The sequence below is a fragment of the Notechis scutatus genome, chromosome 2 (assembly GCF_049901735.1).
Source record: "Notechis scutatus isolate UNSWTSFEM ecotype Mainland chromosome 2, rNotScu1.2, whole genome shotgun sequence".
In the NCBI taxonomy this organism is placed as follows: domain Eukaryota; kingdom Metazoa; phylum Chordata; class Lepidosauria; order Squamata; family Elapidae; genus Notechis; species Notechis scutatus.
Window position 1 is genome coordinate 142,571,020 of NC_142010.1, and position 24,408 is coordinate 142,595,427.

Genomic DNA, 24,408 nt, shown 5'->3' on the forward strand with positions numbered 1-24,408 from the left:
TTTTAAGGTTCCAGTTTACCAAGTCAAAGATTTCAAAGTTTAGTGGTAGTCCTTTTGGTTGATTATGGGGGACATTTTCCCCAAAATTTGACTAAGAGGTTAAATTTCAGCAATCTTGCCACCCAAACTTCATATTGATTTTTTTTATTATTTTCTATAAGTCTTTGCTTCATATCTGATAAAATGGTAGGTTACTTATACTGTACTCATAGTATAAATCAAATAAGAGAATTAAATGAGCACTTCCTTGTTAGAGACATAGAGTAGAACTGTACCCGGAGTTGGGGAAAGGAAAGTCAACAGAACGAAAAGTAATAAACAGTGCATATAAAACAATTCTCAACCTAAAAGTCCACTATGTATGTAAATAAGCATTAAGGAGTGGTTTTATAGATGTACTTTCTATTTACATAAAGCCAGGAGGATGAGAACCAGAAAACATGCTTCCATCCTCTTCAGTAATGTTTACTGGGAGACAATAGAATCAGAGAGTTGAAAAGGTCATCAAGTCCAACCCCTTGCACATTAGGGGATTTACTATGTCATTCCCCAACAGATGAATATCTTCTCGACTGTTTAAAAACCTCCAGAGAAGCGGAAGAAATCAGCCCATGCACTAATCTATTCCACCAATTGGCAGCTCTTATTTTCAAGGAAGCTTCTTCCAAATGTCTCATCTGCACCTACACATCCTTGTAGTTTCACCCCATTAATTCTTATCCTCTTATCATCCTGTGGAACAAGTGAGAATAGGTCCGAACCTATTCAATAATTGTTCTTTGTTGTGGTGTCCAGAAATTAGGCTTGGACTGCAGCACTGTAGCAAATTCAGGTGGCAGTTGCATCGGATTGAAGCTATCTTCTGTAGCAACATGCTTACTCTGGATTACAGAACCCATGTTATATTGCAGCAACGAACACATTCGTCTTTCCTTCCGGAAAGCTCAAAATATGGATTCCACCCAGTGCCCAGAGGTCTAAATCAGTCATCTGCCCAACAGTGAAGATCAAAGTGAAGATCTTCCTTCATCTCTGTGAGATTAGTTGAAATGAAGCGTTTCTTTCTCTTCATCGGGAATAGCTTCTGGAATGGCATTCTACTGGAGGCGTGGAGCAAAGACTAGGAAGTAGATTCCCCCACCCAAAGCCAGCCTTGCTTTTCACCCTTCCCTGGGAGAGACACTGCTTGGTGAAGTGGTGCTACCACACTACTCATACATCAAGAGATGATCAGCACCACTTCAGGCCCTTCTCACTTTTAGCTTTGTGAGGTAGGTATGATGTTTCCAGCTGTAACAAATGAAGGCCCATCACATTATCTCTGGATTAGCAAGTCACAGACAAGGACACAACTGTACTGTACCACAGGTAACTTCAACATGGGGAAATGGCCATTCAGCATATTTAAAATAACAGGTTAGCTTCCTAATGATTGTTTAAGCAAGGTATATATTCAATCTTTGTCTTATACAGTAAGATTGTAACATACATATAGGCTATAGCCAATGAAATGGATGAATTGTCTTATGTTTACCTTTGTACTATAAATTTCTGTAACACTTTAAGCCTATTATCTGTAATGCAAGGCAGACAGGTCCTATAATAGTCTACCTTTTCTCTTTAATGGTTAGTCTCCTTTATTCATTGGGCCTGGATTCATTATTTCACAATAATGTTGGGTGTTTTTTTTTCATAAGAAGAGCCAAGGTAAACCAGTTCATCTAATTCTGCATCCCATTTCCAAAAGTGGATAGTCAGATGCCTCTTGGGGAAGGAGGGAGGGAGGGTGGGAGGAAGTAAGGAAGGAAGGTCGGTCTCAAACTGTGGAAACACTATTCCCCCTATTTTCCCTGTCCAAATAACAAGTGGATATTGTGAATGTGATCTCATATACCCAGAGGGCAGTAGGCTGGAGAAGGATGACGTTACATCAGTACCTATTTCAACCTAATTCCCACTTGTAAGCAAATGTCCATGTAAATAGGCCAATATGTGTGTGTGTGTCTCCAAAATGTTTTCTCTCTCGCCAACGTCTCTATTTCTTTATCTCTTTTTGTCAGCAAATTCTGCTGATTTAAGCCTTTTTCACAAGGACAAAAGTATCCATTTCGGTCACTCTGGTGGAAAACTCACTGCCAGAGCACCAACAATTGAACAATGGTTTATAAAGCCAGCAGGTTGCAGTGAGTCCCTGACCTCCAGCAGATGTCCCAAGAGGAAGAGACACGAAATTATATCACTCTTATATTTAGTCGATTAAAAACAGTTTAAATATTAAATTAGCACAAAATCTGAAATACAGATGGAATTGCTTTATAATTGATTCAGAAATAAGAGAACTGGGAAGGAGCTCAGCCACAATACTCCTCGTGGTGTAAAATGATTAAAGGCACATTCCTGAAAAGGAAACATAGATTATTACCTTTTATATGTTATTTATGATTGATTGATTGATTGATTGCATTTATATTGCCGCCTATTCGCCCATGGCGACTCAAGGCAGCTTACAGAATATAAAACCACATTTAAAACAATAAAAACTAACAAAAAGAATCAAATAAACTAATATAGTACAATAATTTCTGACAGATTGACACCCTCCCTCCCATAGAAAAGGACATACAGGAACTTACATTCTTGAGGCTTAATTTACATTCTCCTTACAAAGCAGGAATTCTCTAATCAGGTAGTCCTTACTAGGGATTGACTGACCCAATAAAAATAGCATTTTTAAAGCACATTAAAAGAGGGATATAGCAAAGGGCAATAAGGAAATATATACAATATACACAGCAGTATTATAAGCAAACAAAACTTGACTCTATACTGATTCATCTTGAGTTCCAGCTGCCATCATTCACACAACTTTCCACTCTGGCTATAAAATATGTTTTTATACTTTGTTTGGCTTTTTGCCAATAACCTTGAAAATCTACCCCTTGATTCAAAGTGGGTAAACTAGAATTACTTGAATGATTCCGGCTGCTCCCTGAACGTTTTTATATGTATTTGTAAATGTTTAAACCACTCCATTTGTCAAATGTCATCCTGTTCCTTCTACCTTGCTCCACAAGATTCTTATTGACTTATTCTAACCCATTTTTTAAAAAAAGGAAGAGGAAGAATAAAGTGAAAGTTATCTTAAAATAGAAGCAGAAAAGTGCTATTTAATTAATAATCTAAAAGTCTGCTCTGCGAGTCATTTGGAAATAGGAAAGTCTTGATTTCTAGCCATTTAGTTGGATAGCAATGTGTATGAAGTTTGGTCTAGTCCTGTCATTAAAAAAGGACAGGATGGAAACAAGCATACTGTTGGGTATGAATACGGATGTAACATCCTACTTTCGTAATTCTAAAATAGCAGTGGAGGGTATAGTCTCATCGCAGATGTCAAAAACAAGCCTCAACAGCCAAGCCAGATAACTCCAGCCAATTTAATGATGGGAGGGTGACTAGCCTCACATCTCTGGCAACCAAAATGATGTGAGTTATGCTGAGCTCTATAGGTTTCTCCGAAGAAGGCTCTAAATGCTAGGAAAGGTTGAAGGAAAAAGAAGACGAGGACAACCAGTAGCAGGATGGGCAGACTCAGTTACAATAGTGATGACTACATTGTTAGAAGATCTGAAAAACTAAATTAGAGATACATCATCAAGGAGAAAATTTATGTGACCACTAAGATTTGACACCGGCTTGACAGCACGTATTAATCAATGTGTCTTGTTGCTGTGAATTCATAGGCCGCAGTGGCGAGATACAGAGCTCCACACCCTGCAAGCATGCACCATGAGTAGTTTATTATTTTTTAAATTTCACATTATTATTTTGCTCTTGAATAATATTCATAGAACCTTTACAAAAATACTGACTGGGTTTCCAATATGTCCAAAGTTCTACTAGATTCAAGGCAAGAGGAGGACAGGAACCAGTGTTATTCTTCATCTATTCTGGATTATAGTGTAGAGTTCACTAATTACAAAAGTAGGATTCTGTCCTTCTACATATAACAATAACTTTGTGATAAACCATGTCATTCTGGCCCAAAGTGAGTTCCCTGGTCAAACAAGGGCTTGAATGATTCACATTGGGGATCATTGCGTCTCAAAAATCCCTACTGTATTTCCTGTTATGAAAGGACCTCATAATTTAGACTAGTTTACAGATTATAATTTTGGGGGGGAGGGGGGGTTTACTGAAAAATAAGGATTTTTGGCTCTACTCTTTCCCCAAATCATCCATGCCACCTATCATCCTGAACCTCCCTGTTCTGAAGTGAGGGAAAGAATATATGGTTATTTCCACTCAGTTTAGAAGTGGGGAATGCTTCCAGGGCAGGAAAATGAGATTTCCATAAGATTTTGTCATCTCCTTGAACACCTCTTGCAGAACTACTTGTGAAACCACCATGAGATTATAAATTGGATGCTGCTGCTGCTTAAGATAACGGTGTCTTATAAGCCAATTACGCTGTCTATTTATAAGGACTGTCCCTCTTTCTCTCCTACTTTCAGTATATCTTTTGTAAAACATTTGTGATTTGAAACTGGATTGTAGTTCAGTCTCTCATTTTGTAACCTTCATTCTCAATCAGATATCCTTGACCATTAGTCACCGTGGAAGAGCTATATCTGAGATGTCTCAGTTCTGTTAAAGGATGGTAGTGAAACAGGTGCTCCAGTTCCCAACTTTTGCTCATCTCTCTACAAGGACTACTTAGATGTGTACTCTTCCTCCAATAACCCACAACTTGTGTAGGAGCCGTGTTGTATGCCATGCCATGATGTTCTGGACTAGCTGAAAATTACTTAGTGATCTTCAGAGATAGTCCCATGTATAGCACAATACAGTAGTCCAGGTGTGAAGTGATCAAGCCATGTATGACCATGAAAAGTGACTTCTGGTCCAGGAATGAGGGCAACCTTCATACACAAGAAAAGTCTATATGAAGGTTTCCCTTGACCTGCCACCTACTCTCTGGGAAGCTGCGAGTAAAAAAACCGCTCCCACACTGGAGAAGTGCATATACATTCAAAATTAAAAATGGGAAGTGCCTGGCCAGAAGATCCATAGCTACTTGGTTTTGCTAACTTAAATCTGTTTTCTCCCTCACCTTTGACTTAAACTGCCTCCAACTATTTGACAAGATCTTGAAAGCATCACTTGTTGGCCAGGGCCAAAGTACCGTATATATGACTACCATCATCATTTAAAGAAGTTGATAGTTGATTCCACACTAACAGATTATCTCACCCAATGAGTCATGTAGATGTAAAACAGAAGGGATGAAAGCACTGATCTCTGTGTAAATTTAGGGCTTTGGGCTCAACTCTCCCCTTTTGTTAAAACCTACTGCAACTGATCACAGAGAAATGAGATTTACTACAACACTATGTCCTCTACTCCCAATCCTTTCCGGCATTACCTCCATCCCGGCTCCACGAAGGGTCAAACAGAAGTGATTAATATGTCCTATTGCTACTTCTTAGTGTCTTGAACTGAAACCCAAATGAAGTCTCTAGATCAGGGGTCCCCAACCACCGGGCCCCAGACCGGTACTGGTCCGTGGATCATTTTGTACCGGGCTGCCTACTTTGCTTGGGCGCCGCCACCTTGTTTCAACGGTGCTTGAGAAAGTGCTTCCGGGTGAGCTTGTCGGTCGTCGGTTGGAAAGCGGCGTTTGGGTGCTGAAGGAATCCTTGCGCCTTAGTTTCGACGAAGGGGAGGGGGCGGCTTCGAACGAAGAGCCATCCCGATGGCGGTGGAGTCTTGCGTTACTCAGGAGGAGATTAAGAAAGAGCCCGAAAAGCCCATCGACCGCGAGAAGGTACAAAAGAGGAGTTGAAGGTGGCGGGGAGAAGCGGGGGACGGCTGGCTGGCCGGTTGCTCGGCTCGCCTTGCCTTGGTCGTGCGTGCTGATGCCGGTACCGGTCCATGGATCATTTTGTGATGCCGGTACCGGGCCGTGGTACAAAAAAGGTTGGGGACCACTGCTCTAGATGCCCTCTGAAGCTGCAACTTGACAAACTTCTCAACAATCTTTATTACAAGCAATATACTGTAGTTGGAGGCTAGAGGACAATTCAGTTCACCAAATGATCTTCAAGAGGGAAAACGTCACCATCTCCTTTAAGGCAGGTGGACCTTCCCTCTCAGAGGAAATCATTATACCAGTTCTGGAACAAAGTTGAGTTTGGGCAGAGAGGCCGCAGATTAGTAAAATACTGCAGACCAGTAAAAAAGCAAGCCAAATGTTCTTTAGAGTCTAATAACTCCTTGTGATGCAATATTTTTCAAGCTGTTAGGGCTTCTCAGATGAAAATGGCTGCCCAGGGTGGAGCTGGTGCCAGAGCTGAAACACAAATGGGCATCTTTCAGGTAGAGGAACACATCCTCTGGGCCATTAAAGTCTCTGTTACAAATATGAGGTTGTATGTCTCATCCACAAGGGTTGGCATTTAGTGGCAATATCCAGAGCTCAAAACTATCTGGGCATTGAAAGGAGGAAACAGTATCAAATACTGCCATCACATTCTTCATAAGTAACTTGCCCTCAGCTTTCCATCCCATTGCCCTAGTCATCATCCCATTGCTCTCTCCCACCTCCATCTCAACACCTCTCCCTTCCAGGCCATGACCCACCACTCGCCTGATCTTACATTCCATTCTTCCAACCACCTCTAACAAAACCACAGCATTCTCAATGCTACTTCTACTTTTGCTTATTCATTTGATGCCTTGAGTTACGTAATCACATATTTTACATCTTCACACAATCCTCTTCCCTCCATTATCCATGAACCGTTGGAGTGAGATGCTGATGCAATTTCAGTTCTACCTTGCAATGCCCATCCCCTAGTCCAGGCCAGAGAATCTCCAGATCTAGCAATTATTCAGGCAGTCCAACAGGTAATCTCATCTGCTGACAAATTATGCGCATGAATCTTTTGGAGTGATTTTATTTGACAGAGACATAAGTGCAGGCAGATTTTTATCTGGACAGCCACAGGGTTTAAACCAATTATATATCTATTTTTTTGCTTGACCTCATTTCTGTTGCACAGGCAAGAGCCTGCCATATCTCAGATCATTGTTCCCTATTGGAGGGCTGTTGCCCACATGGAAAGGCCAACAGTCACAGCTACAGCTACTTATAATTGCTAAGGTGGGTTATGAAAGTTTTTAAAACTCCAAGACAACCAAATACGGCTGTCCTCTATGTCTTTCCTCTCACTAACCTACTATCTTGGACTATCATTTTCCACTTGTTTTGATCTGTTCCCTGGGCACACTTGCAAAACAGAGCATGAGGCTATAGTCAAGTAGCCATTTTCATTTCTACAAATGTCAATGGGGGTTGATAAAGTTTGATGACTTTCTGGAATATCAATGGAAAGCTAGTTTTCCACTTCTTTATTATCTTAAAAGTAACTTAAAACCAAGTCAGGTGGCATAAAGAACCTGAGAGGCACTGAGGGAAATACCTTGGAAGTTCTTGGATGCTTCCGGTGACCATAGAATGGAAGTCAATGGAATGGAAGAGATTGTCTGTAAACTTAAGAGAAGACCATTCCTTTGCTTCGATCATTGGTGTTACAATTAGTGATTATTTTTGGTTTATTAAATTGCAAAATAATCAGTTCCTTCCCTATCATGATTTTTTCCCCAAAAATAACCTTCACTGAAGTTCCATAGTGCAGCATTTATTGTACCAGCCAAAAATTAATAAATTAGCGTGATCACCGATTCTTACAGCAGATGCCTATATCAATGTGATGCTTTGTTTTATAAGAAGTAAAGAGAAGCCACTCTATTTATTTTAAGAAAGAGATGATTTGATGCTCTGCTCAGAGCACTTCTATAGCCAATATTATCCATTCAGAGTCACATAAGCAAACACCAAACTCTAGTTGGGTTCATCTGGATTTATTGATAGAAAAATGAATTGCGATTTGTCCTGGATGTGTCAAGGAAGGCAACCACTTTTTCTTCAGCCTTGCTGCTTCCCTTGGGCCGCAATTCCTCACCTCCAGTCACCCATGTAGCAGCCCAGACTGTTCAACCGCACTGGAAATAAATCATAAATTTCGGCTCGCTTCACTTCTTGAGACTTCACAGAAGGAACAGCCAGTCCCGTACCTCCATGAATCTTTGTTACAAAGGAAACATTTTTTTAATGCAGTTCACATACTCCTATGTCTAAGGCCCTTTAGTATGTGAAACAACATGGCTAGGAAGATGGGCCTACAGTAGCTTTTCTCCCAACCCTCCACCACATTTATTTGCTGATTTCAGTACCCACAGGATGTCTCCTAGCTTTCTGCTCCGGAAATGAAGATAGTCAAGGGACAGCTTGTATGCTGGAGCAGGTTTGTCAAACATTCAGACCTAAAGAAAAATAAACTGTTGGGAGGAGATCAACACCACACAAGGAAAGAGTGTCTTCTCCTCTGATTTGACGTTTCAAGGCACACAGGTGAGACAAAGAAACATGAGATCCTTTCGATTTATGAGGGTTTTAGAAACACCAGTTTTAAACTCTCCAACTTGATTCACACCTGAGGTGAATCGGCGGGAAATTTTATTTGTATGGGGCTCCTCTCTTTCATTCTCTTTTGTGCGCATCTTTAATCATTTTGAAGCCAAGATTTGGGCACCGAGGCTGAGGCCAATAGTTTGGAAAAAGGAGGAAAAATTTGGAACCTGAAGAAATGCCGCTGTCTCCATCTGAGGCAGCCCTAGGAAGCCATTAAGGTGCGGGAGGAAATGTCGCAGTGGATGCCGTAGAGAAACTCACTTGACAGTAAAATAGCTTTAAAGGAGACAATTCACAGCTCTTAGTGGTGGTGCTGGCCTTGGGCTTGCCCATGTCTTACGCGCATTCAATTGAGTTTCTAGCAACAAAACAAATTGGTCCTCCTGATGCCCATGAGGGGAAATGGTGCCTGCCAAATCCTGCAAAGGAACTTCCAGGAATGCCAGAGTTCTGAAGATTGGCAAAAGATCAGAAGTCTAAGTCATCCGATTCGGTCCCACCAGTGCTAGGGAGATCTTCCTGGTTGCGCCCCCACACAAAACGGTAGTTGTCTTCCAGTTGGCGTTGCCGCCGTTGCTCTTTATGTGCTTCTTCTGTACCCTGGATCTAAGAAACAAATACCAAAGCGGTCAAACAGATAGACTGACTCCCATGTATAGGGCAAAAGGGAAGCTAATTTTTGGCCAAAGCTCATTGCCACTCTAGGAGGGAAAAACCTGAACGGCGTGGGGCTCCTTCTCATTCTTCCTCAAAGGGCTGAGAAATGCTGCCAGTATTTCACTGGGGTTAATTGACAGCAACACACTGAAATGCAGGGAAGGAATTCCAATTCCACTCTAAAAATCTGGTTTGGTTTTTCACCCTTGCCATCTTCAAGAGCATTCCCAAATTCGCCAACTGGTCCCCTCTGCCAACTAGCAAGAAGTGGAACGCAACATTACACAAAGGGAATCCCTCTCACACAATGGGACTTCTCACTTGCTGTCCCACCCTTGCCCCTCAAACTTGAATAACTCCCGGTCAGAGTTGTGCTTCACTGCCATAACGCACACCAAGGTTGTGATCAGTGGGGCTGCGTGGGAGGTTCCTCCAAACGTTCCCTGGATCCGCAGTCTGTGCACAGCAGGGCCGAAGCCTCGGCACTGCAGGAGAGCGGATCCCCAGGAGACAGAGCTCTACCGGATCCCCAGGAGCTGGATTTTAAATTTATTGCTGTCTCTTTGAGTTCAAACTTTTCCTTTAGCTGTTTAAAAGCACTTCTTCCAGAGACTATGCTCTCAGACAAGAAGCTGAGCCAAAAGATGGGCGGGCCAGCCAGAGGCTGGCTTTTTATAGTGGCAGACTCAGCTCTATGACATCAGAAGGAGGAGCTTAACCCATTCCTGGACTCTCGAAGCAGCGTATAGGAGAATGCTGTTCTCCCAATGAAATCCCCAGAGCCAGTCTCCTAGCTTCATATGCTCTAAACAATTTCGTAATTATGCTGGGGTGATAGGAGGGAAACATTGGCCTCCATTGTATTAGTGAGGATGTAAGCCCTTACCAAAATATTGAAGAAAATGTCTTTGAGGTTTTTGGTGTCTTCTTCTGAGAGCCAGTGGGTGTCATCGTCATCTCCAAAACCACCAGTTGTCACAATCTTGATTTCAATTTTACCTGCCAATGATAGAAAATCAAGCATTAATGACAGCCCCAAGAGCCTTGCGATAATCTGCTCTAATCCACTGCCATTCAAATATATTGAAATTACAATTCTTAGAATTTCCCCCTTGCTATTAGGAAAAAACAGGGCAACTCCTAAATAAGAGAAGCAATGGCATGGCAAAAGATAAAACCACTAGAAGACTAACCTGGCTCTGGCCTCAGCCCAAACCCAGTGTCATCTTAAATTTATGACTGTCATTGACTCTGCTTCTCTCACTATAATCTGGCAGAAGAGGAAATGTCACCTGGTACTACTGCCAACAAGCTGGATGAAAACAGGCAAATACTGAGCACACAAATCCTGTTTGCTAGAACCAAGAAATGAGCACATGCTGGACACCTATGCTTTCTCTGAGCGCCAAGCACCTATGGGGAGGGGGGAAAACAGTTCTGGGAAAAATGTGATTGGTTTAACACTCCTCTCGCTTCTGTTAGCAAGGTTTTTAAAGAGTTTGGAAGAGAGGGAGGGGTTGTCAGGATCACAGAAAGGCTAATCCAATATCATTAAGCCTGATCTTCAAGGAACAAAATCCTGCCATTTGCTCAGTCTTTATTCTTTGTTAGGCCCCCAAAGCAACCAACATAAAAAGGTAGGGTCTCAGATCATAAACTGGTAGGACGTGTCAAAGCTTAGGATTAAAAAAAGCCATTAAAAGTAACAAAAAAGCATGTGTTCTAGGTGGTCGAAGGGCAAAAGGGATTCTCGGAAAATTATGAAAAACCTGTTATTTTTCCACAGAGAAATAAATTGACTTATTAATGAGCTGATTCCACATAGAAAACAGTTATTGTAACAACTAGATACTTATACATCGTGACAAGTATTTTCAGGGGACAAAAACCAATATTACTTCATGATCCAGAAAATTAAGGCTCCTGAGTGCCTTCTTTGTGGCTCGTGGAAACCAGCTAAATCTGCTAAATCTCAGTGCTCAATTTCTTACTATTGGAAGGTGGAAGATATATGAAGTAGAGCACAGTATAAGTGAATAAGGAAGGAAGGAAGGAAGGAAGGAAGGAAGGAAGGAAGGAAGGAAGGAGGGAGGGAGGGAGGGAGGGAGGGAGGGAAGGAAGGAAGGAAGGAAGGAAGGAAGGAAGGAAGGAAGGAAGGAAGGAAGGAAGGAAGGAAGGAAGGGGAAGGGAAGAGAACCTATCCCCTCACCAAAAACACTCTGCAGAAATACCTTGCAAAATTCTGACTCTGCATTACCCTTATACATGGCAAAGCCCCTTCCCCATTTTACATCCTTCTCCTTCTGCTGCAATCCTCCATCTCACTCTGTAAGTAAATTCTCAGAACCAAAAGGTTACCCACTACCCACCTCAGTCTAGATCAGGGTTTCCCAAATAGTGAGGTGTCCCCTCTCTCTTGGAGAGGTGCAGACAAGAGGCCAGAGCAAATGTAAATAACTTTAGTTGTATATTGTTCCAATAAACCCACCTTTCCCACCTCTCATTGTTCATTTGCATTCATTTTGTTGTTTGGATTTTTAAGGGAGGTGTGTGCATTAAAATTATAGTAAAGGGAGGTGTGATGGCAAAATGTTTTAGGAACCTTTGGTACCTTATGTAAACATATAAAAAGATTGGGGATATATGTAAGCACAATTATTTTTATTTTTGACAAAACTTGCTTCTTTCCAGCATTACAAAGTAGATAAAATCCTGTCACTGGAAGAAGATATCATCATTATTTTTCAAAGATCTTAAATGGGCAAATTTATTTAAAAAAAACAACACACCAAAGGGTCACAAATTCTTGGAGCCCTGGGAATGATAGTTTATCTTCTCTTTTCTCGTTTACTTGCACTTCAAAGAGCTAACCAAACGAGACTCTCCATCATTAATGATACAAGCGTTAGAAAATGCTGCCTGGTCATTAACCATATTTTAAAAAGAGTATTGTAAGGCACACACAACTCTTTCTGCCTGCAGGATTTATGTCCTTCGGATTCATTTTAAAGTTTCTTTTAAAGGGTGATATCTTCACACTACTCATTTCATTATTTCCTCCCTGGTAATTGACAGGACTCAATCTATCCTGCATGTTCTTTGTTTCTCTTTAAAGAAGGACTGAACATAAATGATGAATTGCGTATCTTGGTTGTTCATAGGCACCGAGTGTGTACAGATAATATCATCTGTTTCCTTTCAAAATATTTTTAATGCGATCCTCTCACTGGCAGTTCTGTTTTACAGTCAATGTCCAACCAGAGGCCTTTTCTAGCACTACAATCATGGAGTCTGACATGCAAGAGTGGAACTTGGGATTTTTTTACATGGGAAGAAAGATAATATGAGGAGCTAAAAATGCTTGTTCTATCAACTAACCTAGTTTAAAGGCTCTCCCAACTAACCTCATTACAGAAAAAAACATGGGTGACCTGAAAAAACCTTCCTAGAAAATAAATTAACCAATCAATCAATCAACATAATGGAGTAACCAGCTTAGCATCCAGATGTCCTTGACATTGTGCAGCTTGCAATTCTGGACTGCTGGAAGCCTCGTGCCCTTGACCACTCAGTTCTAGAAAAGCCCCTGACCAATCATATAACCTCCACCACCCCCAGACTAAACATGGACTCCTATTATGAAACACCCCCCCATCCCAGGGAGCATGACTGCATTACCTTCTGCCTTCAGGCCTTCCTTCTCCAAGAGGTCCTTAACCACACTCTCTATGTGGCGCAGCTGTGGGTTGTCCCTGCTCATCTCTTGGACTCGCAGCTCCTTCTGCTGAGCGCTACCTGGCTTTACTTTAGTGACCCTGACATTCACGCGCCCATCTGGGTCGCCATCTGAGATAAAAAAGGGGGACAGAGGCATGTCAGTCTGCCAGCATTTCTGAGAGAGAAGTGAAGTGCAAACTGCAAGGAGCCCACTAGCAAGGCTGGCTACAGTCTGCCCATAAAATTTATTATATTCTAGTTACCCAGTAGCTCCAGTAGACTCTGGGCAGCTTACAAAATACAAATACAGTGAGTGGACAGAACCTCCCACATGCCAATTTAGTTACACCTTAATGAAGTATTATTATTATTGTTTACATAATGCTTCTGAGCAGAAGATTGAGGCCTTCAAAGCATTTCAACACTTTTGCAAAAGCAGAAGGTTTCTGGACAGCAGAGGAAAAGGAAGGCAAGAAGTCCCAGGAGGTTGGCCAGCTGACCAAGACTATACCACTTCTGACCATTAAAACTGGTTGTAATTTCCTAGTAGTACATTGTTCACAGCTCATAAGCCCCTTAGTTCTAATACCTGCCCAGGAATACAAAAATCTGCCCTGGTTCTTAAACACTAGAAAGACTGCAGACTCTACCTGCATTCAGCTGATAGTTCAGAAGCCATACAGACCTTAATGATGAGAAGCAAGGGATTCTGGACACATGCTAATTCAATAGCATTGTGCAAAACCCAAATTAAGAACCAAAAACACATTCTTGCCCTCAGGTTCTGTAGATGTCTACATTATAGAATATTAAAAAAAAATAAGAGAAAGAAAATAGGAACATTGTCCTGGGTGACCCCAAACTAAATTGAGCTCCCTTATCCCTGATTAGAAGGAACAAAATGCTGGAGGAAGAAAAAAAAAAAAGCCAAAATAGCAGCATTTATGCATAGCCAAGCCAAAATCAAGTTGAAGAGCAGTTTTTTTTTTTTTTTTTTAAAAAGACAAATGTTGGGAACATTTACCATGAACAAAGTCAAATTAATTTTAAAGCAAAGAATTATGCCTCCTGGAATGGAGAAGAAGCAAACCATTAACAGTGTTTTAGAGAAAGCAATTTCTGAGGGAGTTGATACAATACTACATGCTCTCATTCATATGAATCTTGGTTCTCACAAATATCATGCTTCCCCTAACTCAAATCTAGACTAATGGTTAAGAAATAATAAACCCATCTTAATACAAAGAAAACGGGCAACATCAAAGATACAGATAACAGAATGACCTCCTCCTGTGCTAGGTGGAATAATTAGGTCTTAATTGCTCTCTTGAAATTCAGGAAGGAAGGAGCAGATCTTCCATGGGAAAGGTCTATATGGGGATGGCAAGGGAAAATACCTGCTTTCAAGGCCTCATCAGATGACAATCTCCTAGAGAGAGGACATGGAGGGAATGGACCCACGTTCAATCTGAATGGGCAGGCAGATGAATTTGTAGAAAAATATTCCCTCAGAGAATTGGGTGGCCCACTAAATCAACTCCAGAAGCCAAGTAGCAATCAGTACAATTCCTGAAAAATTGGGGCATGGGGATAGTCATCACTGTGCAGCCCACTGCATTTTGTACCCAGCGTGGTTTCAGAACACTTTCTGAAGGCAGGCCCATTTAAAATGCATTATAGTATGGAATGACTGGTTTTGAGCAAGTCCTCCAAATGGTCGCAATTGTAACTATACAAGCCCTCCTAGCTGCAACTAAGAACCACCTCTGAATGAGGGCATACTATTTATATATAATATAAATATTTATAAATAAATATACTGTACATATGGCATATTATATATAACTAATGCCTGAAGTACAAGATTTGACTCTGACAAGAAAGTATAGATCAATATTGCTACTTAATGATGATTACAAACTGTTCACAATTATCTTAGCTCATATATTGAAAACAATTTTATGAGAACTTATTCATGAAGATCACATTTCAGAACAAAAAATTAAAGGACAATTTTAGAATAGACTTGGGTATTTTGAAATACTTTGAGCCATACAACAAAAAACAAGTTGCATTAATTTTTGGGGATGCATTGGACCTTTTCCTTTAAAAGTTTGGAAGATATGGACTTCAGGAAGAATATAAAATGGATAAAATCGATTTCACAGAAGGCACCCAATAATAGTTAATGAAAATTTATCTAAACCATGTGAAATAGAAAAAGCAATAAGACAGTGTTGTCCATTCTCTCCTCTTTTGTTTATTTTAGCTTTAGAAATATTGAACAGAGACATAAGAAGAGGATTGAGGTTTTAAAGATTAAAAAAGAAACTTCTAAATTAAGAACCTTTGTAGATGACCTGGCCCAAGAGAACCTCTTTCAATAGAATTGAAACTTCAATGAGAAAATTAAAATAATTTGGTGCACTTGCAGATTTTTTTTTATGTTCAATAAACATAAGAAAAAGATGTTGACAAAAACTATGAAAACACAAGATCAAATAGGACTGATGAATAAAATGGGTTTTAAGATTGAGAAGAAGATAAAAGGTTTATTACAAATATGAACTTGTATGTTGTTTCAAAATAATTATGTTAAAACTGGAATGAAATGTAAAAAGACATGTTAAGATGGAAGAAAACACAACTGTCATTCTTGAAAATTTTTGTGATAAAGATGAATGTCTTGCTTAGAATGTTATTTTTCATTTCACACGATACCAGTTTTGACATTTGATGTACCATTTAAACAATGGAAGAAAGGCCTATCAAGATTTGTTTGACAGGGGGGAAAAACACAGGTTAAATAAGGTATTACAAAATACAAAAAGAAAAGAAAATTCGGCTTAACTGATTTGAAATTATATTTTGCAGCTTGTTGTTTGGTCAGGATGAAAGAATGGATGTGCTAAGAAACAGGAGGCCTTTGGAATTAGAAGGACATGATTTAACATTTAGGTGGCATGGATATTTATGGTATGATAAAGTTAAGGCCAATATAGATTTTAAAAGCCATTTTGTTAGACAAGTCATATGGAGAATTTGGAGCAGGTAGAAACTGATGCTGTGCCCAAAAATATATTTGTGGCTGTCAGCACAGGAAGCACTTATAGAAGAGAAATGATTACTAAACATAAAATGTCTTAACTCTGATGTATTAGAATATTGTCAAGGAGAATGCAGAATAAAAACAAGAACTGGTGGTAGAAGCATTATGTCAATGCCCTTGGTATATACAATTATTAGAAAGTTGGGTTGGTTTGAACAATATAAGGTTGAATTTGAAATGGAACCGTATACAAATGATAATCGTATTACTGCTAAAATATATGCTTATTGAATATGAAATAGAAGAAGTGAAAGAATGTATGATAAAATGCACTAAACACTATAGTATATACATATACACGGGATCAGTGGGAGAATATCTGGTTGAAAGGATTGAAATTTACACTGTTATACAGTAATCTTAAAGCAAATTTTATAAAGCAATGAATCATTGATACATGTCACTGGAAAAGCTTTCTAGAATGTATAACATTTCTTCAAAACTTATGCTGGAAATGTAATCAACAAGAAGGGACATTTTATCATGCTTGATGGATGTGTAACAAACCAGAAAATTTTGTACTCAATAACATACAGAAGATTTTAAAGACTTGTTTGCGATTGAAACCTGATTCTTTTCTTCTGAAATTAGTAGATAAGCAGCTGGAAAAAAATTATGGAGCTTTGTTTTTATATATGATGACTGCAGCAAGACTATTAAATGCATAAAGATAGAAAAATTTGACTTCATCCACAATGGAAGAATGGATAGAGAAGATGTTGGAACTTGCAGAGATGGCCAAATTGACAACTAGGGACAGGACATTGTCTAAATTTAATGATGATTGGAAACTCTTGTCGACTTTTTGCAGTAAACAGTAAAAATGATGTTATAATATATGGTTTTGAGGATTAGAATAAAAGTAATAGATTGCAGAGAAAATGTAAACTGCTGCAAGCACAGAGTAAGAGGTTATTTTATATTTATATTTGTAACCGCTATAAAAAAATCAGAAGTCACTTCTTTATAATTTTTTTCTTTTGATTTCTACACCTTTGCTTTGCACTTTACTTCTATTTTTTTTTCTATTTTTTCATTCTAAATAATCAGTTCTTGCTAGTTTTTACTTTGTATTTAAAAAAAATAATGACAAACGATTTTAAAATATGAGAAGGAATATTATTCTACTGAGTATCAAAAATAGTATTTCTTTGGATAAAGGCATCATACTCCATTTAGTATACAGGAGAAGGTTTTTGTTTTTTTAAAGAAGAAACATAAATGGATAGCTGGAAATAGAACAGACAAAGAATAATAAATATTATGATTCGAATTGAAAGGAGATAAATAAAATAAAAGTGAGAAAATTTAAAAGAGAGAAGTTATATAGAAAATTGAAAATGCTAATAAGATATGGAATGGTATGTAAAATGAATATGAATTTGAATTTGTGTCTGTACCAAGAGTTTTAACCCGGGACTAAGCAACTTTCAGAAAAGAGATTTTTTATGCTTTTATGTTTTGTGTGTTTGTGTATTTATGTTTTGTATGTCTTTAAAAATTAATAAAATTTGTTCAAAAAAAAATAGTATTTCTTTGGAATCCTTGTATTCTTTGGAATACAAAGCCTCCTCCTTTATTGGTACAAATAGCAATCGCACTTAGACTTATATACCTGCTTCACAGTGGTTTACAGACTCAGCCTATTGATCCCAACAATCCAGGTCCTCATTTTACCAACCTTGGGAGGATGGAAAGGCCGAGTCCATCTTGAGCCAGTGAGAATCAAACTGCTGAAAGCCAGCAGTCAGCAGAAGTAGCCTGCAGTACTGCATTCTAACCACTGCACCACCACATCTCAAAGCCTTCTTCTTGAACCTCTGAACCTGTTCCTCTCCATCTAACCCTGATGGCCTCCAAACCCTGGGATAGGACCTCTATCACATGACTTGCTTGGCCCAAGCCGAAATGCATAGCTGATCATTTTAGACCTGTGCGAATGTATAGCCATCTCCAGTAGTTTTGTTAGGCCCTACAAAGAAGTGAAGAGAGTCCAGAATCACTTCGCAAAGTAGAGGTCTCTGGACAGATCTTTCTCCCCGCCGTCAGCTGGAATGATTCCTCGGGAAGGAAAACTACTTGCACAGCAACGCTGCCCTCCAATCCAGTAGAAGTGGTCGAATAGTTTCAACGAAATGAAATTACTAGGAAGGTTCCCAAAGGCGCTTTTTCAAGAGGCAGCTGGACTTCCTTGTTTTTCTTTGAAGACATTTTGCTTCAGCCTCTGAGCTGAAGAAGCTGAAGAAGCTTCTTGGATGAGAAGCGAAACGTTTTCAAAAGAAAAACCAGAAAGTCCAGTTGCCTCTTGAAAAAAAGCACCTTTGGGGCAACCACGACCTGGATGACTGAAAATCTCCACTGAATATTAGGATTGTTAAACTACCTTACCTTGATCTTTGATCAGCTCAAGGAAGCCATCACTTTGGTGCAGTTTATGGCAGATAATGCCCCCTGCTGGGTTGATTCAAATACATTATCCAAATTATCAACGCTCAATCTAAGATTGATTTTGTTGCTTCTGGATCATACCAGGGCTTGGCTTGGGTGGGTTTTCTTTAGCAGGGTTGCTTTCCTCCACTGCCTCCTCCTGCTCTTCCTCTTCCTCCTCCTCCTCCTCCTCCTGCTGCTGCTGCTGCTTTTGAACCTTTTCTTCTTCATGTGGGCTTTTGCCAGGATCCAACTTGTCAATGAGTTTGTTGAGGGTGGAAGCCAAAGACTTGGAGGCCTGTTTTCGGTCAAACTCACCTTTCAGGCCTTTTGTTCCCAGTTCATCTTCGACCTGTTGGTAAGCAGTAACAGATTACTAGATCTGGGTTCTTCAGAAGAATCAGAGCTGAATCTGATACAGGCAGTCCTCGACTTGCGACCACAACTGAGCCCCACACTTATGCTGCTAAGCGAGACGGCTGCCATGTGAAGTTTTGCCCTATTTTACGGCCTTTCTTGCCACGGCTGTTAAGTGAGTCACTGCACTTGTTAAATTAACACAGTCGTTAAGCGAACCTGGCTCCCCTATGGACTTTGCTTGTCAAGAAGGTTGCAAAAGCGGATCACATGACCTCGGGGACGCTGGAGCTGTCATACATACGAGTCAATTGCCAAGCACCTGAGTTCTGATCACATGACCGTGGAGTTGCCATAATGGTAATTAAATGTGAAAAATTATAAGTCGCTTTTTTCAATGATGTTGTGACTTCAAACGGTCACTAAACGAACTGTCGTGAGCCGAGGACCACCTGTACTTGTTTGTTTGTTCAACAGGTTCTATGAAATTTCAGTAATTCAATGCCAAAGCCTGGATTCACGAAGCAATTTAAAGGACGTTTTTAGACATTGTGATGAGACACGCTTCCTTTTAAAGTGCAACACAAGATGGCAGGAGCATGGGAGAAGGGGAAAAAAAAAAGGAATGCGACCATACCTTTACCCAGTGTATATTTAGAAGTAGGGAGGGAGAGGTACAAGAAAGGACAATGCTTGCTACCTTTCCTGCTGTAAGCTGACCAAGATCCTTAATGTATTGAAGAGATAATAGGTGCAGTGGAGTCTTTATGGTGTGCAGTTCTCTTCATAGTATTTAATATTCTCTGCAGTCAGGGTTGAAAACCATGCCCTAAGCCAATCTCAACTGACTAGGCACTCATCTTTTTCCCCCCCAGAAAAAGAGGAAAACAGGCTAACAAACAGAAAGAAAGAGAAAGAATGGGATCTACCCTTCTCCCTCAGGCAACGTATGGGATAATACATAGAGCTCTGGGAAGCTTGCCATGTAAAGTGGGCATGTTACTGGACCAATCTTGAATTCATTCATCGTTTTATAGAAACGTTTTGCATTTTCCCCCTTTCTCCTGCTCATCTAGGACTTCATTTTATCTAGTATAGAAGGAAACAGGAACGCAGGGCTTGGGAATACTCAGGAACGGCCCCATCCCTCTTTTGGGAGGGAGAGATCAGAAGGTTGGACTGAAAAATGGAGCTAGTCTAAGAGATCCTGACCTCATCAATGATGTTGTCAAACTCCTTCTCCATTTCTGTTTTCACTTCTTCCTTCAGCTTGGCCATTTCAGACTTAGGTAGCAGAATGTCTTCCAATTCCTTCTCAAATTCCCCTATTATATCTTCATCTTCTTCATTCCCCTGAGCTCCATCTTCAGGGCGTTCCGTTTCTGGGTCTGCCTTAATTTGGGGTGAGCTTTCTTGCATCGCGTCTTCAGATTCACCGGTCTTCTCTTTGCCCTAAAGGGACACGGGGAAGTTCAGAAACGGCCAATGGGGGGGGAACAGAAAGCATTTGATCAACTCACCCAGTCTGATGGTGAGCTTTAAATAAAAGAGGTAGAATGCTCTTAGAGCTACAAGCAGGCAAATGGTGAGAAAAAGGGACTTCCAGGCATTGGTGTGCACATTCAGAAAGGACTTTGGGTATACAAATCAGCTGCTCTGGGGAAACAAGGCCAATCACAAAATATTTATTTATTAAATTTATTGGCTGCCCATCTTACCACAGGGTAACACTTTACGAAATATTGTAAATCCCTCCCCTCTCCCTTTCTACGTGCGCATTGGTGTACGCGTAAATCTATGGATAGCTGGTATCATACTGACTGGAACTTTTAGAAATTCAAATTCAAAATATTAGCAGAGCACCAAGAAGGGGAAGATTGCTCAGCGTAGCTACCTGGGCAAAAGTGATGCTTGTCATATAGTAAACTTGAGTCAGTTTAGGAAGTCCTACTAAAAATCCTCACCTTCCGGGCATTTGCCTTCATCTCCTGAATAAATTGTACCAAGTCCCCGGGGTTTCGAATAACTTTGAAATGTATCTTTTTCTTAAAATCTGAAAAAATACAGACAAAATGAATTCAATTTATTTGGAGGTCAGATACCTGCAGGAGGTCACATATCTTCAGAATACGTACACAGAACCTAGTGATGTTCCGTTCTGACACCTGCATCAACTCTATGCAAATTTGCATGTATCTATTTGTGTAATTTATTCTGTGTCTGCAGAGAGATGGAAGCCCTGCCTTTTCATTAGGCTTCCTTCACTGCACCAGGCATAGTTTGCATGTGCTAACCAGGTGCTTCCACTTGCTTTCTGTATGCAAAGAAATGTAGTGCAATTGTCACTCTTCATGTTCTGGTTGCCTCATGGTTTCCTATTCCTATAATAAAACACAGTTCAATACTATGCTACTGAGACATGCGTTCAAATATTGCTTTTCTCTGTATTTTTTTCCAGCCAACGTCAGGCAGTGATTGGAAGCTTTCATTTCATTTTCAGTAACTTAGGTTTAATGACAAAAGCATTAACACAAAACAGAAATGCAGAAAGATTACATTTACCCATAACAGCAAACCAGTATTTTAAACCATGGTTTGCTCAATTAAACTGTAAGAGGTGGAACTCACATATCATGGGTAGATCTAACAAAATATATAATAGACAAGTCGTATTCAAGTCTAATCACAGCTTCCAACTGAGCAAAATGCAGTCAATTAAAAAGTGAAGGAAACACTTCCCTTCTCTTCTTTAAGGTGGGAAAATGGAACACGAGCACAAAATGTTATAGCTTTTTATAGTATACCAAAGCCAAGCCACTTTTACCAAAGTATACCAAAGCCAAGCCAGCATGTACCACTTTTATCACAGCAAGTTGTTTTACTTTTATCAAACATTAAGAGAACATTTTTATAGATGGCATATTGCTCTGCCAATAATTTCCAAGAAAGATAAATTGCATAACAATAAATGCTGGAAATTGTACGACAAAAAAAGAACATTTTATCATATGCAGTGGTTATGTAAAAAGAATCCAAAATACTGTATTGGAAAGAAATATCGGCATTACATTGGAAAAGAGAAACTTTACCACTGATATCAGATTGGAAGAGCAAAATGAGAGACTATGCAGCCCTGTCACAAAAATGACAATACGTCATATCAGACTAACTCAATGTAAGCAGGAATAGTTCCCTTCTGTACTAAAACATTAGACATTTGGTACTTGGCTTTTAAAAAGTAAATTATGAGCCCAGTAAATAAATGAAAAGACTTAAATAGATATTAGAATAATCTTCAATGTTCAATTAAAAGGATAAATGTCAAAGTTTTGGTCAGCGGTTGCGGAAACAAATGGAAAGGAAGCGGAGAATGAAAGTTTTCCCATCATGTTTTTAATTATGCTTAATAGTTATGCACCGGAGACAAATTCCTTGTGTATCTAATCACACTTGGCCAATAAAGAATTCTAATTCTAATTTTAGTTGCTATTCTTTGATTTGTTTCATTATCTATCTAAACATAGATTTCTTTTTCCTTGATATTTTACTATTTTAACAATTAAAATACCTGGGGGGGAGATATTAAGAGTCAGCATTGCTGCTGAATGGGCAGTGAGCCCCTCCCCCCAGAGGTAATTAAAGACATAAATGTGCTTGTATGAGTACGGTCAATGCTGAAAGCTAATTGGAAAGCCTGAGGGTCAGGCCTCTGCTGAGAAACAGAGAGGGTACACTGAAGTGCTAAAAGTTCTCTTGGCTGATCTCACTCCCGTGGAATCACAAAACACTTTCTAGATTAGGGCTGTCAAACTCAATGACTGGAGGAGGAATTCTGGGAGTTGAAGTCCACAAGTCTTAAACTTGACAAGTTTGGGGACCCCTGCTCTTCAGGGACGATACACTTTTGCCCTTCTTTCCCTTGAACACAATGAGATGCTCAGCCTCATTCTGCTCTTCCTCAGGACACCTGAACCATCCACAGCAAAGCAAGACGCGGTCTCACTTTTGGATGTTCCAGATCGTGGAGCAGGAAGGGGAGGAAGCAGGGTACGATCAATGAAGTCCAAGGGATGAGCTCCAAAACTCATCCACAAATGATAACCATACCAGTTAACATACCAGTTAAAAATACCAGTTACAGTTAAATACCAGTTAAGAGTGGTGTCCCCCAAGGCAGCGTTCTAGGACCCACACTCTTTATACTCTATATAAATGACCTTTGTGATCACCTTATAAGCAACTGCGTCCTCTTTGCGGATGACGTAAAACTATTCAACACCACTGACAATGCTACTGTCCTTCAAAGCGACCTTGAATATGTGTCTGAATGGTCAAACATCTGGCAACTTCAAATCTCGACCAACAAATGCTCTGTCCTACACGTTGGTTAAAAAAAATCAGTACACCAAATGCAAACTAGGCAGATATGACCTCGTTGATGATCCTCACTCTGTCAAGGACGTTGGAGTTCTCATATCAAATGACCTAAGCGCCAGAGCTCACTGTATCAGCATTGCCAAAAGGGCATTAAGAATTGTAAATCTAATCTTACGAAGCTTCTCCTCTGGAAATCTCGAATTGCTAACTAGAGCATACAAAACTTTTGCCAGACCAATACTCGAATACAGCTCATCAATCTGGCTATCAGACATTAATACAATCGAGCGAGTCCAGAAGTATTTCACCAGAAGAGTACTACATTCCTCTGCTTGCAACAGAATACCCTATATCACCAGGCTTGAAATTTTGGGCTTGGGACAATCTTGAACTATGCCACCTAAGGTTAGACTTAAGCATAGCACACAAAATTATCTGCTACAATGTCCTACCAGTCAATGACTACTTCAGCTTCAACCACAACAATACAAGAGCACACAACAGATACAAACTCAATGTAAATCGCTTCAAACTCGATTGCAGGAAATACGACTTCAGGAACAGAGTGGTCAATGCCTGGAATGTACTACCTGACTCTGTTGTTACATCCTCTAACCCCACTCCTTTAACCTTAAACTATCTACTATTGACCTACCCCCTTTCTAAGAGGTCTGTAAGGGGCGTGCATAAGGGCACAATCGTGCCTATCAACCCTGTCCTTTTGTCCCCATTTATTCATACCTATTCCTTACTCATGTTTATACTTATATCTATTATCTTGTAAGCGATTGACAAATCAAATAAATAAAATAAAATAAATAAATGCTCGTCTGAAGGATTCAAATCCCCAGCACTTTTGGCTCAAAAGACCGGACCCCAACTCGCCTCCCTTCTCCTGCAATCCTACAAAGTGTTTCCCCTCCCTTCCAAAAACAGACCCGGTACCCCTATTCCCCTGCAGGCAACCATGCCCGTGGCTGGATCTGGTCCACGTGGCCACCCTGGAAACAGTGAAGGACTGGTCTGCGGTGCTTCTGCCAGCAAAAACAGGCTCCCGAGCTCCATTTTTGTCTGCCACGGCCTCCTGCCACCCTCTGCCAGTGGAAACGGAGCGAGGGAGGCCTCCCGAGCAGCCAAAAACAGAGCTCAGGAACCCATTTTTGCTGGCAGAGACCTCGGGCCACCACAGGCACACCCGACAAGAGTGATGTTGAACTGGCCATGCCCCCCC

The 24,408-nt window shown here is 40.2% G+C and overlaps 1 protein-coding gene across 2 annotated transcripts in view; it reads right to left on the minus strand.

Moving 5' to 3' along the window:
- Positions 1 to 7,907: 7,907 nt before the first annotated feature.
- OS9 (OS9 endoplasmic reticulum lectin) overlaps positions 7,908 to 24,408 on the minus strand; it is a 39,369-nt gene continuing 22,868 nt past the window's right edge. Inside the window, exons 10-15 of one of the 2 annotated variants that reach the window (XM_026673935.2) lie at positions 20,765 to 20,853; positions 20,013 to 20,252; positions 18,546 to 18,795; positions 12,869 to 13,036; positions 10,077 to 10,189; positions 7,908 to 9,139 (exon numbers count right to left, since the gene is read on the minus strand). In XM_026673935.2, coding sequence (XP_026529720.1) covers positions 9,002 to 9,139; positions 10,077 to 10,189; positions 12,869 to 13,036; positions 18,546 to 18,795; positions 20,013 to 20,252; positions 20,765 to 20,853 — 998 coding nt within the window. In that variant the 3' untranslated portion in view covers positions 7,908 to 9,001. The remainder of the gene's footprint in view (positions 9,140 to 10,076; positions 10,190 to 12,868; positions 13,037 to 18,545; positions 18,796 to 20,012; positions 20,253 to 20,764; positions 20,854 to 24,408) is intronic. The other variant, XM_026673937.2, reaches the window with a different exon arrangement.